Source organism: Lontra canadensis, unplaced genomic scaffold (assembly GCF_010015895.1).
Source record: "Lontra canadensis isolate GAN:19392208 unplaced genomic scaffold, GSC_riverotter_1.0 scaffold180, whole genome shotgun sequence".
NCBI lineage: Eukaryota > Metazoa > Chordata > Mammalia > Carnivora > Mustelidae > Lontra > Lontra canadensis.
In genome coordinates this window covers 323,732-338,478 of record NW_022631174.1, presented here as the reverse complement: position 1 = coordinate 338,478, position 14,747 = coordinate 323,732, and the positions used below count along the sequence as shown (strand labels likewise).

Genomic DNA, 14,747 nt, shown 5'->3' with positions numbered 1-14,747 from the left:
CATCACCACCTTGTCCCTCCCATCCTGTCCTACTTAGAAGGCTCAGAATACTTGGGAAAATGAATTAAGATAAAAGCAGACTTCCTGAGGCTCCTGGGTGGCTCAGCCTGTTAAGTGGCTGCTTTCGGCTCAGGTCATGATCCCAGGGTCTTGGAATGGAGTCCTGCATCGGGCTCCCTGCTCAGTGGGGAGCCTGCTTCTTCCTCTCCCACTCCCCCTGCTTGCGCTCCCTCTCTCACTGTGTCTCTCTCTATCAAATAAATAAATAAATAAATAAATAAATAAATAAATAAAATCTTAAAAAAAAAAAAGCAGACTTCCTCTTTAAATGTAATGAGGTTAAGATAGATTTCACCATTTCACTTTGAGGGATCAACCCAAACAACAAGCAGATTTCAAGATAGAAAAATTAATATTTCCAGAGAAACCAGAAAGCATTTGAAAACCCAGGTTTCAAAGCTTTTAGAGATATTAAAGATCAAACAAATATATAGCAAGACTCAGACCCATGATTGCAGATACCAGGTAGTTCAGCCAAGCACATTTCTCCAAGGTGAGGGACATACTCTGAAGTATAAGTTCAAAATCCCTATGTCAATAAATTGCTAATGTTCTTGGTGCCAACTAAGCCTTTACATTAGACTTCGAATAATTTAATTTAAAATTATTTATTCTTTTTAAAAAAGATTTTATTTATTTATTTATTTGTCAGAGAGAGAGCAAGAGAGATCGTGCACAATTAGGGGGAGAGGCAGGCAGATCGAGGAGAAGTCTTCCTGCTGAGCAAGGAGTCCGATGCGGGACTCAATTCCCGAACCCTGGGATCATGACCTGAGCTGAAGGCAGATGCTTAACAACTGAGCCACCCAGGCACCCCTAAAGTTATTTATTCTTTTTATGGTATCTGTTGCTTGCCTCTGAAAACAAAACTGAAAGCATGACCTGTGGGTGGGCTGCAGCTGGGTACAGCTGGGTTTGTGTATTTCACAGCCACCACTGTTTCACTTGTCCTTGACTCGGGCATAATGTTTTGACCAACAGCTCTAAGGAGAGATCTTCAAATGAAGCAGGCACATATATAGAGAGCCAGACTGAGCCAAGTCTTACAGGATCTTATAATAAGATCCTGATTAAAAAATATCAATGTTTCTTTATGGCCCATGGAATAAGCAGAGCTAGAGCTTCCTCAGAGTATTGTTATTCCCTTGCAGAGAATACACTGGAATCAGAGGGAAGCAGTTGGAGTCTGGTGACTCTAACAGAAGGGAAAGGTTGATGGGCTCACATGGATGAAAACTTGGATGCGGTGATCTCTAAAATACCCTTAAAATTCTAGGACCATATGACTGGTGAGATGGAGGACCATTCTCAGGCATACTTATCATCGATGAAATTTGTTAAGTGCTTTGCAAATGGACAAATCAATGGGTGGATAGCGCTCTCTTTATATATACTATATTAAATAACAATTAATTACTCTCCATTTCCCTTTTTGGGCCTTTTTAAATATAAGTATTATATTGTGACCCTGTGATTTTCTGCCTCCCTGCTCATACTGTTTTCTCTACCTGCAATGGCTTCCTTCCAATTCCACCCACCATGTATTTCAGGACTTGACTTAAGCTGGTTTCCTGAAAGTTCCCTGTATCAAAAGCATCTTTGTCTGTCTGTCTCTGTCTCTGAAGTTTTTACTAAACATTATTTCATGTAACTTATTACTGTTTATCTTCTTGCTAAGTCTTTTTCCTTAGATCAAATCTCCCCTACTGCTCTGTAAGTGATGTGAGGACCCAAAACATGTTTCATTCAGTTTACAATAACAATACTTATCATAATGCTTGGCACATAGTAGGTACTCAATACTTACTACATAAATAAACTAATGGTTGCAGTGTTCATAAGATTTCAGAGAAAAAGAGCATCAGCATGACCTAGAGTTGTCATGGAAGATGTCCTGGACAAATTGGAACTTGGGCTAGACTTTTGTAAATTACCATGATTTATTTGGCTGGGGGTTGGAGGGGGTGTGTAGAGGCAAATGCAGGGTGCAAGGTTGCTGCAGAGACTACTGCTTTCCTTTGTTTTATGGGACAAGCAGGTAATGTAGCTTAACACACACTAACATGTTTCTTTTCAGGGAAACCACTGAAAAGAATAAGGCCCTTAGAAGGGGCATACCCTACAGAGAAATAAGTGGTAGCCAGGGACAGAAGAGCAACAAGGGACAGAAGAGCAACAAGGCAGCTGCCACCAACTTGCAAATGATGAGAGATGCAACTTCCTTGAAATCAGTGGGATTCTGGAAGACTTCTGATCATCCAGAGACATCCAGTGTGCCTAAGGGTCATCACGTTGCCCATCATGAGGAGACTTCCTGCATCATGATTCTCAAATGTTTGTTATGAGTTCCAGGTTCTCTCTACTGAGCAATTACAGCTCCCCATCCTGGAACTCCAAATAATCCCTCCATGTCCCGCGTGATGAAGAGGCTCAACAAGACCTGGGATTGAAGTGAAGGTTCTAGGCTGCCTGATACAGTGGGTTCTGGGCAGTGAACCAGACTCAGTGAATTGCTTCCTACTCTCTCCTAGGAGTAAGGAAGAACAGGCTTCTAAGAAATGGGACCTTGGGCAAAAGGGCACAGAAAAGGAGCCAGGACCTTTGGGTTGTGTCTTCTGAGCTTCCCTTAGAACATTTTCTTTCCCCAGGGGCTTCAGTTGCAACACATGAGAAGTCAGGTTTGAGCTAATGGCAACAATGGAGGCTCCACCTCTGTTTTGTAAGGGCAGGTTAGGACCCCTGAACATACTCACCTGGGCATGGGTATAGAAACCAGTGAGGCTCCTCAGGAAGGAAGATGAGGGGCTATGCAGACCTCTTTACCCACCAGAAAGCAAGTTAATGAAGGAAACAAGCTGACAATCTCTCTGAGGAAGGGCTATCTTCTTTACAGTGTGATCCCTCCCAGAACGGGGGAGAAAGATGGGGAGAGAGACAAGTTGTTTTATAAACAACCCTTCCTGAATATAGCAACCATGTTTTACACCTTATGGTATTTAGAATTTCTTTAAGAAAAAAGGGGAAAAAAAGGCTTTCTCTCTAGCCCTAGCTTTATAGGAGGTAGTTAGGGAAGGTGATAAAGATTCCACTAAATGGTGGTTTCACTGAGGTTGACAAAGCTTGTTCAAATCCTCAAAGCCACCCAGGAAGCTAGAGTAAGTGGGACTAGATATAGGATTGCTAAGGGAGGAGTTCATTTCTCAGATGTCAACCCCAGGCAGAGCCTTTGAGCAGAGACAAGCTAATTTCTAGACTTGCCTTGGACCTGGGGATGAGGAGGAGGCCCCAGAAGAAAGGCAAGAGGGAGAAGCTTTCTTCAAACCCAGTTTCCTAATGAGTCCTCAGGAATGTGGTGCTTTCTCCCTCAGGACCTTGTTAGTTGGGAGCCCCTGGGACTGTATCTTGGCTATGTTTAATGACTCTGGATGTGGGGGTAGAAGAGCTAGGAGAACTCCTGTGGAGCTGCCTGCCAATATGACTGTCTAGGCCAGGCTCTGAGAGATTGAGAGCCCTGGTGAAGGCCACACAGAAGTTGTGGGAAGGTTGAGGGGTGTGTTCCTCTGACTCCTATACTCACCACTGCCTACTCAACACCCTTCTCCCAAGAGGGGGTGCTCTTTTCTCTCACCAGAGAACCAACCCTTCTACAGGAGAAAATGTACTGTAGACAGATGCGTTTTCTTGTTACTAGTGGTTGACTTTGGACAAGCTGCTGTACCCCTTTGAGCCTCAGTTTCCTCATCTGTGAAATGAGTGTATCCTCTATCATAGAGCATTTTTTCAGATTAAATAAAGTTTCACGAAAATGCTTGGCAACACGTCACCATACCCACTGATAACATTTACAAGTGTTTGTTAAGTACATGGTAATGTGCTAAGCACTTTACGAGCCTGGAGTCTCTACGAATCCTCATACTTGTAGGAAACATGTTGTGGTAGACATTTCAGATGTCTGAGTCACATCTCCCTCAGTCTATCTTCTGATTTCAGCTGTGGTTGGGTCAGACAGTTCCCTGCGGGCTTCTGCTTGTGGCTAGCTGGCAGACGGTAGCCTCTTCCTTGGGATCCTCTGATGCCATGAATAATGGTGGTGGGGGTGGGGTGCTCACTAGGTGTGAGCATGTGTACTTAGAGTGCAAGGAGCACCTTGACGATATGAAAGGGGAGCCAATGAATAAACACCCCAACACTCCTTCTTCAGACAATTTCAGGAAGAATCCCATATGCTCATGCTCAGTCAAGTCTCTGCGGGATGTCCATAGCAGAGACTTTTGTGCTGAACCCCTCAGTCATGTCTGCTTCTTCCTTCTTTGTCTCCTCTTAACCTCAGTCTTCCTCCCAGGGACCCCTGCTCCCTGAAATGACTTCCCAGTTAGGTCACATAAGCATCTTGTCTCAAACTCTGCTTTCAGGGGAGCCCGACTAAAACAGCTGCTACTAGGAAGCATGGCCTCTAGATGGGATTCTGGAACTGGACCATTCACCACTGTTTAAGGAAGTGGGGTTGGTGAAAACCATAATTTCATCACTGAGACTCAGCTGTGGTATGTTGGGATGAGGTACAGGTGAAAGGTGAACCCCTGGGTCATGTGCTGGCACTAGCATATTAATATGGCACTAGCATATTAATTATAAGAATTATATTATAGAATTAATTATAAGAATTGTGGAAGTTTTAAGAATTAAGGGTAGGGGCACCTGGGTGGCTCAGTCATTAAGCATTTGCCTTCAGCTCCGATCATGATCCCAGGGTCCTGGGATCCAGCCTGCATTGGGCTCCCTGCTCAGCCGGGAGCTTGCTTCTCCCTCTCCTGCTCCCCCTGCTTCTGTTTCCTCTTTTGCTGTGTCTCTCTCTGTCAAATAAATTTTTAAAAATCCTTAAAAAAAAAGAAGGGTAGTTTCTGTTAACTTTCCTAGATACCTGAAGAAACAATGATAGGCCCAGGTCAGGCAAGGATCAATTTAGGATTTATTGTCAAAGCCAGAAAACTTCCCTGACAATGTCCTACGAGGCAGGCAGCACTGAAAATCAGCGCTTGTACCTAATTTAGGAGTCTCAGAACTACAAAGCAGCCGAATATGCAGCTTAAAGGAAGGGGTGCCTCATATGCTAAATCCAGGGTCCTGCTATGGAAGGAGTGAGACCCTGAGTCTTGGGATGGGGATATTTGAGAGGTTGAGCAAGAGAATTGTGAAACCCCAGTCTCTCCTGTAGCCACTTGGCAAAAGCATCCCTTTCTCTTTGCTGGTGGAAATCAACCTCCTTTGGTGTGGTGGCCACACAAAGACCTGCTAGGAAACAGATGCCTTACAAGAAGACTCTTGTCCTCCTCAAGAACATTTCCCATGTCTCCTCTGTGCCTACAGAATAACTGGGATTAGGTCTCAGCTTATTCTGAGAAAGGCAATCTCACCCATGATGCAAGAGAAATAAATAATTTGCTCACTGAAAAGAATCCCATCCTTGGCTGTGAGAGATTGAATAATGCCCTCCCCCCACCCCATAGCCACATCCTAATCCCTGAAATCAACTTTATATGGAAAAATTAGGACCTTATAAATATGATTGCTGGAGGTCTTCATCTGCAGAGATGATCCTGTATCACTCAATGGGCCCTCTCCATTACCCCGAGAATACTTACGAGAGAGAAGTTGAGGGATATTTGATTACAGAAGAAAAGGCAATGTGAAGATGGAAGCAGAGAAGGAGTGAGGGGACCACACGGCAAGGAAGACCAGCCACCACTGGAGGCTGGGGGGGACAAGGAATGCATTCTCCCCTGGAACCTCTGGAACAAACTTTCCTTGCTGACACTTGAAGTTAGCCTTGTATGGCTCATTTTGGACCTCTGGCCTCCAGAGCCATGACAGAATAAATTTCTGTTGTTTTAAGTCACTAAGTGTGTGGCAGTTAGTCACAGCAGCAATAGGAAGCTAACACATGTGCCAAATTACCCTGGCAGGAAATGGAAGTTCCTCTTGTTTATAGAGGAGCACTGTGGGAGTGGGTCATGGGGACCAAAGGAGTGAGTGGAATGTAAGGCTGAATAGGGAGAGTCAATTGAGAAGGAAACACTTTTCATGATTCATGATTTAACATCCTGGCAAGGATGCCTGGAGCTGGTCCTAATAAACTGGAGACATGTCCTTTTGAAACTGAATATTGATTATAGGGCTTCTTCAAGATCTATAGGTTGGCAGGCCTACCTTTGGGAGTGTATCTTCCTCCAGGTCCTTGGGGGCACAAGTGTTCCCTGCCCATCACTTCGAGGTTATAGGGTCACTTTAATCTACAGTTGGATGGAGGTCAGTGGGGCAACCTCTGGGGGCACAGAAGAATGTGTCTTCTGGTGGGGTCCCAAACAAGTAGGAGTATTCCTGGTCCATGACTATGAGGTTCAGGAGCCAAGTTATGGGCCTTTTTAGTGTCTTCAGTTGGACTGAGGTCAAAAGCCTGAGAGGTATGGATGAGCATGAGGTGTTTGTCCCTGGTGGGGCAGGACTGGCAGTTAAGAGGACTGGAGCTGGGTCATGGGCTCCTTCATTATCCACAGCCAGGGTCAATGTTGGCAGAGCTATTAACTGGGGGCACAAGTGGGCATGACTTCTTCTGGGTCTCTTGGCAGGTGTTGCTGGTGACAGGACTAAGGCCAAAGTTGCTTCTAGGTCTGTTACCAGACTACTGTTGGCACACTGCCACCTGGGGTCAGGTCCTCCTTCTCAAAACAGCCCTCCTCATTCTTGGGTTCCACCAGGGTCTCACGTCTCCTACCTAGAACCCAAAACTCCCACAACAGCATTTCTTGTCCAAAATATTGTCACTGTAGAGAGAATGTGAGTGGGGGACCTCCTCTTCTGCATTTCGCTTGCTGCTATTTTGTGTGTGTATGTGTGTGTGTGTATTTGTGTGTATGCATGTGTGTGTATATATGTATATATGTATATATATATCCTATGTACTGTACAAACAAGTTTACATTTTATAAGATTGGGGTAACTTTTATCAGCTGGGGGAGAAGTTAGAATATATGCAAAAATAAATTCTTTGTATTTTAAATATGTGACTTAAATATAAATGTAAATATACTAGAAAAACATCACTGACAAATATTTATACAACATTTAGATAGAAAAGTCATTTTTTTCTAAGCATGACAAAGCAAAGAAGATAAACTTCATAAAAATGACAGACTTCATTTGGGCAGGAGAAGCCTAAGCAACATAGAAGACAAGTGGGAAATTTGGAATGTATTTGCAACATACACGGCAAGGAGATACTACCCTAAAACTGAAGTGTTTCCACCAATTGTTAATATAAACTACCTCCAAGGTGCAAAAACATGAACTGGCAATTTTGAAAGCATAAATACAAATAAGTAATAAATACATAAAAATCAATTGAGGGCACCTGGGTGGCTCAGTTGGTTAAGTGTCTGCCTTTGGCTGGGGTCATGATCCAGGGTCCTGGGATTGAGTCCCACATTGGGCTCCCTGCTTAGTGGGAAGCCTGCTTCTCCCTATGCCTGCCACTCCCCCTGCTTGTGCTCTCTCTCTTTCAAGTAAATACATCAAATCTTAAAAAAATCAATTGAATCATACTCATAAACAAAGAAATTCAAATATAATTTGAATTTAAATTTAAATATATAGTTAAGTAATTAATATATCTTTAAATATATGATTAAATATAATGCAATATTTGATCTAATTATCAAAGATTAAAAATTCTATCAATAACAACCAGTTACAGCAAGTGAGGTAAGTAGCAGTCTCACAAACTGCCAATCAAGATGTAAAATGATTTTTGACAAATAGGCAGAATATTTATCAAGTTTTAACTTTTTAACTTTGCACTTTCATGTTAATGGATACACACATATACATACACAACTTTTATGAATTTAACCAGTGAAATAATTTCATTATATGGAAACATATACAAATTTATATTTATTTACAATAAACTATTCTTAATACATATATAAATTTATATATGTTTACCCTAGAATTATTAGCAATTGTGAAAAGATAGGAAAGAAATAAAATCAATAGGGATTTATTAAACAGATTACAGTCAAAGTGGAATATTATGCAGCCTTTAAATGGATAAAATTGATTTGTAGGTTGATATATAAAAAATCATAACATATAATGCAGAGAAGGGAACAGCATGTTGTAAAGCAGTACAGCGTTTCCACTTGCACGGGTGTGTGTTCATTTGTGTGGAAAGCTAAACACCAACTACTACCACTAGTTCTTGTTTTAAAAAATTGGATTACTGAAGGAGTGGTATGGAAGAGTGACAATGACATTCTGTATTGTCTGAACTTTTACAACATGATGTATTACATGTATGATAAACTTTTAAGGTAGCAAAAGATTGGAATAAAAAAAAACTAGGCAAATTCCAAAAGGAAGGTGAATTCCCAAATTTTTAAAGAAACCCTATGATCCTGGAGAGTAGACAAAGGGCCAGAAATCAGTGTCTTGGGTCATCATTTATGATGTTGAAACAGTTGATCCATTTTATTAGTGATTATTTATTTATTATTCAGTGATTAGACTTGAAATCAACACTTGAGGCTTGAGATGAGTGTTCATATTGAAGAAAGGCCAGAGGTCCAGGGATTTTTGGAAGCAAATAACCTCCTTTTTGCAGCGTGCAAAATGCCGTGGGTAGAAAAAGTGGTGGTGAAAGATGTGGTAACTCTTCAGGTAAACAGGGTGAGACAGACTATTCATTCTGGCTAGCAAAAGCAGAGGTATTACAAATGGAAGAACGTTGATGGTTACCTTGTGCCTCTGTCAAGTAGTCCCAGACAAGGTAAAGAACTTAGCCAAGGTCAAGAAAGTTGCCCAGGAGTGGAGGTGATGAAGTCAAGACCATGTTATAGATCTTCCTCAACAGTTTTCTTGACCCTTCCAGGAAGCTCATTGTTTGTGTCCCTGAAGTTTATTTGGTGGCTAAGAAAGAATCAGGAAAGAGCTATCCTTTCCCCATGTCTTTTGATAGTCTTGGCAAGCATGACTCAAAAAGCCGAGAGTAAGTTAAGTTGGATGGTTAGAAACAAATTCTGAAGACATTTTAGAGATGCAAGTAGATAAAATACCGAGCATCCCTTTCACTCTTTTGCCATCTGGTAGGCCTCCTTAATATTCTAGGAGCACTTTCTGTTCAGAAAAATGGAAAGTGAGTCCCTGATTAATTTTTAGCACTTTCAGTGAAACTTACATTTTTTTTAAAGATTTATTTATTTATTTGACAGAGAGAGAGAGCTCACAAGTAGGCAGAGAGGCAGGCAGAGAAAGGGGGGGAAGCAAGGTCCCTGCTGAACCGAGAGCCCTATTTGGAGCTTGATCCCAGGACCCTGGAATCATGACCTGAGCTGAAGGCAGAGGCTTAACCCACTGAGCCACCCAGGCACCCCCAATTTTTTTTTTTTTTATCCTCCGTGGAGAGAATAGGCTACAATGATGATGTCAGGGTTGTATAAATGGGTTATTGCTGGACATACAGAACAAGAAGCTGCCCTGTACAGAAGCCCACATCTTTCATCTCTGACTCACTGATTTTTTTTTAAAGATTCCATTCATTTGACAGAGAGAGATCATAAGCAGGCAGACAGGCAGTCAGAGAGAGAGAGAGAGGGAAGCAGGCTCCCCGCTGAGCAGAAGGCCCAATGAGGGACTTGATCCCAGGACCCCGAGACCATGACCCTAGCCGAAGGCTGTGGCTTAACCCACTGAGCCACCCAGGCACCCCCTGACTCACTGATTTTATTGTCCTCTTCCTTCCTCTCACTTTTTAACTGTCTCAAGACATCTTATTTATCCTATTTCTCTCTTTCTCATATCCACTCTCTGTACCCTACTGGGTCCTCTCCAGTGCCTCGATCCTTTCTTCTCAGCCCGTTTGTTTGCAATTCTCTCCTATTTCTCCCCAGTTCCCATCTTTCCTCTTCATTTCCTAACAAACTCTCCACCTCCATTCTTGTTCTGCTTCCCTCCCTCATGTCCTTTTCCATTTTCATCTTACCTGATCCTCTCAATCCTTTCAATGCATGAAAACTCATGAAGAAGCCATGCCACGGGGGCAGCTCAAGGGATGTTTTAGAGAAACAAATCAGGAAACATCAGTGGCGCAGTAGAGATGCCCAGAATGGGCAATTCTTTTCAAAGAGAGGCTAGAAGGAAAATACAGCCAAATACAGACGGACAAAAGCCTGGGGAGCACCATGCAACATGAGAGAATATTCTAGACTGTTCCCCTACTGAGAAAGGAAATTTTAGGGGAGATATCACCATATCTTTATTTACAGATATGGATTATCTCAGCTGGAAGGTTTGAGGACTGAAAGTGAGGAGTTAGAGAGGAAGTTCATATTGAGTAGTTTGGCAGTTTTTCATGTTTAAATAATATTTACATTATAAAAGATGATCTTTTCAAAAGATTTGAAGTACATCAGGAAAGTTAGATGGGGAACATTCATTTTATAAGATTTATCGTATGTGTTAACTGAGTTTTTAAAAAAACTGCACACAGGGGTGATGTTCTTCGGAGTTACTGGACAACACATAACAACCAATATGACTTCTCCTCTGTTCCCTCTATATCCCATATTACCTTTGTGTGATTGGAAAAGATAGAGATGGGTGGTGTTGTTGTTTTGCTTTGTAGGAACCTGATGGGAAAAATAAAATGATTCTGACCTCTAGGCCCATTTTTTTAAAAGATTTTATTTATTTGACAGAGAGAGATCACAAGCAGGCAGAGACGCAAGCAGAGAGAGAGAGAGAGAGGAGGAAGCAGGCTCCCCACTGAGCAGAGAGCCGGATGCAGGACTCGATCCCAGAACCCTGAGATCATGACCTGAGCTGAAGGCAGAGGCTTAACCCACTGAGCCACCCAGGTGCCCCAAGGCCCATTTATAACCAGACCACCCCTACCTGAACTTGAGGGAATCATATGACCTACTAGTGGGAGGGGTGGGGAAGACTTTTATTGGATATTTTTGGGAGCCCAGACTATAACCTTCCTGTGGGATATGAACCTGTAATAGTCAAAGCTCTGAGTTTCCACTTCTACACAGAAAATGTAGCATGTGGCAACTGAAGTTGTAATTTGTCAGAGGGGCTGCCCTTATCAGAGCTTAACACACCTACTGTCTATAACTGGGGCATGGCCTCAGTTAACTATTATCCCTAACAAAAAAAATCTCATGTTTTGCTGGAAGGCAGAGGCAATTAAGGACCATATGTCTTAGTTACTGGCTTTAGAGTATTTCTCTTTCAGTTCAGAAAGAGAAAATAAGGGAGTGACATTCCAGAACTCAAGACCTTGTCAAGCTAGTGATGGCATCCCCTTGAGCACCCGCCAGAGGGCACCCTGTACATCAGGATTCCTGAGGCTGTAGATGATTGGATTCAGCATAGGGTTGATAACAGTGTTGAAGACCCCAACTCCTTTATCCTTTCCTGAAAGCTTGGCTGAACCCAGTCGCATGTAATTAAATATACCTGAACCGTAGAATATGGCAACCACAGTGAGATGAGAGCCACATGTGGAGAAGCCTTTCTTCCTGCCCTCAGTAGAGCGGATGCGTAGGACTGCAGCTGCCACATGGGCATAGGAGGTGATGATGAGAGCCAATGGGGTACCTGCCATTATGAAACCCACAGCAAAGAGCAGCAGCTCGTTGAGTTGGGTGCTGGAGCAGGAGAGCTCAAAGAGCTGTGGGAGGTCACAATAGAAGTGATTGATCACATTGGGACCACAGAAGTTGAGTGTGGCTATGGCTACTGTGTGGGTCAGTGCATTGGTGAAAGCTAAAGCCCAGGACACAGCTACCAATATCCTCTGGACTGTCTGGCTCATTCGGGTGCTATAGGTAAGGGGCTGGCAGATGGCCAGGAATCGGTCATAGGCCATGGCTGTCAGCAGGAAGCAGTCTACCCCAACCAAGAGATGAAAGAAGAAAAGTTGTGTGAGGCAGGCTCCATAGGGAATTGTACGCTTGTTGGACAGGAGACGAGCCAACATTGAGGGAACAGTGACGGTGATGCACCCAACATCCAGCACTGATAGGTTGCCTAGGAAGAAGTACATGGGGGTGTGGAGTTTAGGCTCTATGAAGATGGCAGCCAGGATGCTGATGTTGCCTCCGACTGTGACCAGGTAGGCAAAGAAGAAGACTACAAAGACAACTGGTTGTAGCACTTGTGTCTCCACCAAACCCAGCAGGATGAACTCAGTAATGGCTGTTCTATTGACCCTAAATTTTGACTGCATCGGTTCCTGTAAGGAAACATCCAAGGAGAAGAAGAATCATTCCTCTCAATATATTGATTCAAAACAAACAAACAAATGAAAAACAAACAAACAACAACAAAAAAAAGACTCTGTAGGGCAGCAAAATTTGCCATCCCAAATGGCATGTAGATTATTTTAGGTTGATTACTTTTAAAAAACAGAAGTGTCAGGAAGAACCTTTGCCTTCCCCACATATAACTTAAAGAATTTAGATAGAGGACTTGCTTCAATAAGGGAGCTATCACCATTGATACAGTATCACTATGTATGGTAGATAGGGAGCATTATAGTGGCTTTCAGTCCACCATAGGATTAATTTCACAAATAAAGTAAGGCTGTAAAAGCTCTCAATATAATTATTCAGGAGGTAAAGCTAATTGGTATATATGCCTTTCCCAAATGCCCATGAAACATTCATCCCCCAAACAAAGAGCATGTTTGGACACCAGGGTGGCTCAATGAGTTAAGGATCTGATTCTTGATTTCAACTCAGGTCATGATTTCACGGTCGTGAGATTGAATCCCTTGTTGGGCTCTGCATTCAGCAAGGAGTCTGCTGGAGACTCTCTCTCCCTTTCCCTTTGCTCCTTCCCCTTTTTGTGCTCTCTATCTCTCAAATAAATAAATACAATTTTTAAAAAGAGCATGTATAAACCTGAAATTCAGAAAATTCCAAAAGAATACAGGTAATAATACTTAATTACAATCCAATTTAAGGAAAAAAGATTTTTTAAAAATAAATCCCAATGTTTTAAATAATCTGTAAGAAACAGTTGGGTCAGAAGGAATCAAAACTAAAACTAAAAAATGTCAGAGAGAGGTGAAAAGGGGATAGTGAAACCAGCACACACTAGAACATGTGGGCTATCTCTAAATCAGTGTTCATAAGCAAAATTATAGCCCTAAGAAAATATAATAAAAATAAAAAATAAAGAAAGTGATTAAATAATCAGACCAAGACATTAGAAAAAGAACTATAAGAAATGGGGAGAGGCTGGTTATGAGGTACAAAATTTCAGCCATAAAAGCAGTAAGAATGTGAGGATCTAAGGTATAATGCAGTGACTATAGTTGACTGTACACTGTACTGGATAACTGAAATTTTCTAAGAGAGTAGAACTTCCATGTTTTACACACAAAAGAAAAGGTAAATATGTGAGGTGATGAATGTGTTCACTTGATTGTGGGAGTCCTTTCACAATGTGAACATATATAAAACCATCATGTTGTGTACTTCAAATATAATCTTATTTGTCAGTTATAACTCACTAAGTCTGAAAAAATATAAAATAAATTTTTTTTAAGATAACTTATTTATTTATTTGTCAGAGAGAGAGAGAGCGAGAGCGAGCGAGCGCGAGCGCACAGGCAGGCAGAGTGGCAGGCAGAGGCAGAGGGATAAGAAGGATCCCTGCCAAGCAAGGAGCCCGATGAGGGGCTCAATCCCAGGATCATAACCTGAGCCGAAGGTAGACACTTAGCTGACTGAGCAACGCAGGCATCCCAAAATGTTATGAACTTTTAAAAGAAGAGAAATGAAATCCATTACTAATGTAATACAGGTACTTAGCATATGATATAAATGACATGAATGGGAAAATATACTATTAGATAAGTGCTATAAGGGCAGTAGTATAGCTATCTGGGAAAAATTTAAGTTGTACAAATACCTTATATATTTTGCAAAAATAAATTCTAAACAGATCAAAAATTTAAATGTAAAAATTAAACTGGGAAGTTTTAGGAGGAAATGGAAGAACTTTAATAGTGCAACGATGATTCGAAATAGAGAAAAAAAATTTAAAATAACCAAAATCAATGATTCTGTTAAAATTCAAAAATTCTGGCAAATTAGCTATGCTGGACCTGCATTTCCCCAAATCTCATTCTCTGCAGGTTAGGTTTGGCTATAAGAGAAATTTGTAGGATAGTTGTAAGACAGAAATGAAAAGTTAAAAAAAGGCAGTTTGACATTGTATTTCAAAAGGACAAATGTGTTTTCTTTTTACTTGGAAATCCACTTCTGAGAATTTATCCAACAGATATACGGTCACATATAAAAGGTGAAATATGCATGAGGTCATTTGTTGAAGCGTGGTTTGTAAGAGCAAATGATTGCTAATAACCTGTGTTCACCACAAAAGGGCTGAGTAAATTAATTTGGTATAGCCTTACAAAGGAATACTATGCAACTGTAGGGAACAGTTCTGTCTGTGCTGACTCAAAAGATATCAAAGCCATATTATTAAATATAAATCACAACTGGTAGAAGGAATATAGTATTCTTTGGTTTGCTTTAAAAAGAAGGGAAAGAGCACACATACAGTTGCACACACATATGATATAAATCTCCTAGTTATGGAATGACTAGGTCATG

General features: G+C 41.6%; 1 protein-coding gene across 1 annotated transcript; it reads right to left on the bottom strand.

Moving 5' to 3' along the window:
* Positions 1-11,401: 11,401 nt before the first annotated feature.
* On the bottom strand, positions 11,402-12,427 carry LOC116860623 (olfactory receptor 3A1). The gene has a single exon (XM_032846721.1). The coding sequence runs from the start codon at positions 12,347-12,349 to the stop codon at positions 11,402-11,404; it is 948 nt and encodes a 315-aa protein (XP_032702612.1). The 5' UTR covers positions 12,350-12,427.
* Positions 12,428-14,747: the final 2,320 nt, after the last annotated feature.

Excerpts from the sequence above, each read along its gene's own strand:
- LOC116860623 (XM_032846721.1), bottom strand. The coding sequence starts at position 12,349 with ATGCAGTCAAAATTTAGGGTCAATAGAACAGCCATTACTGAGTTCATC.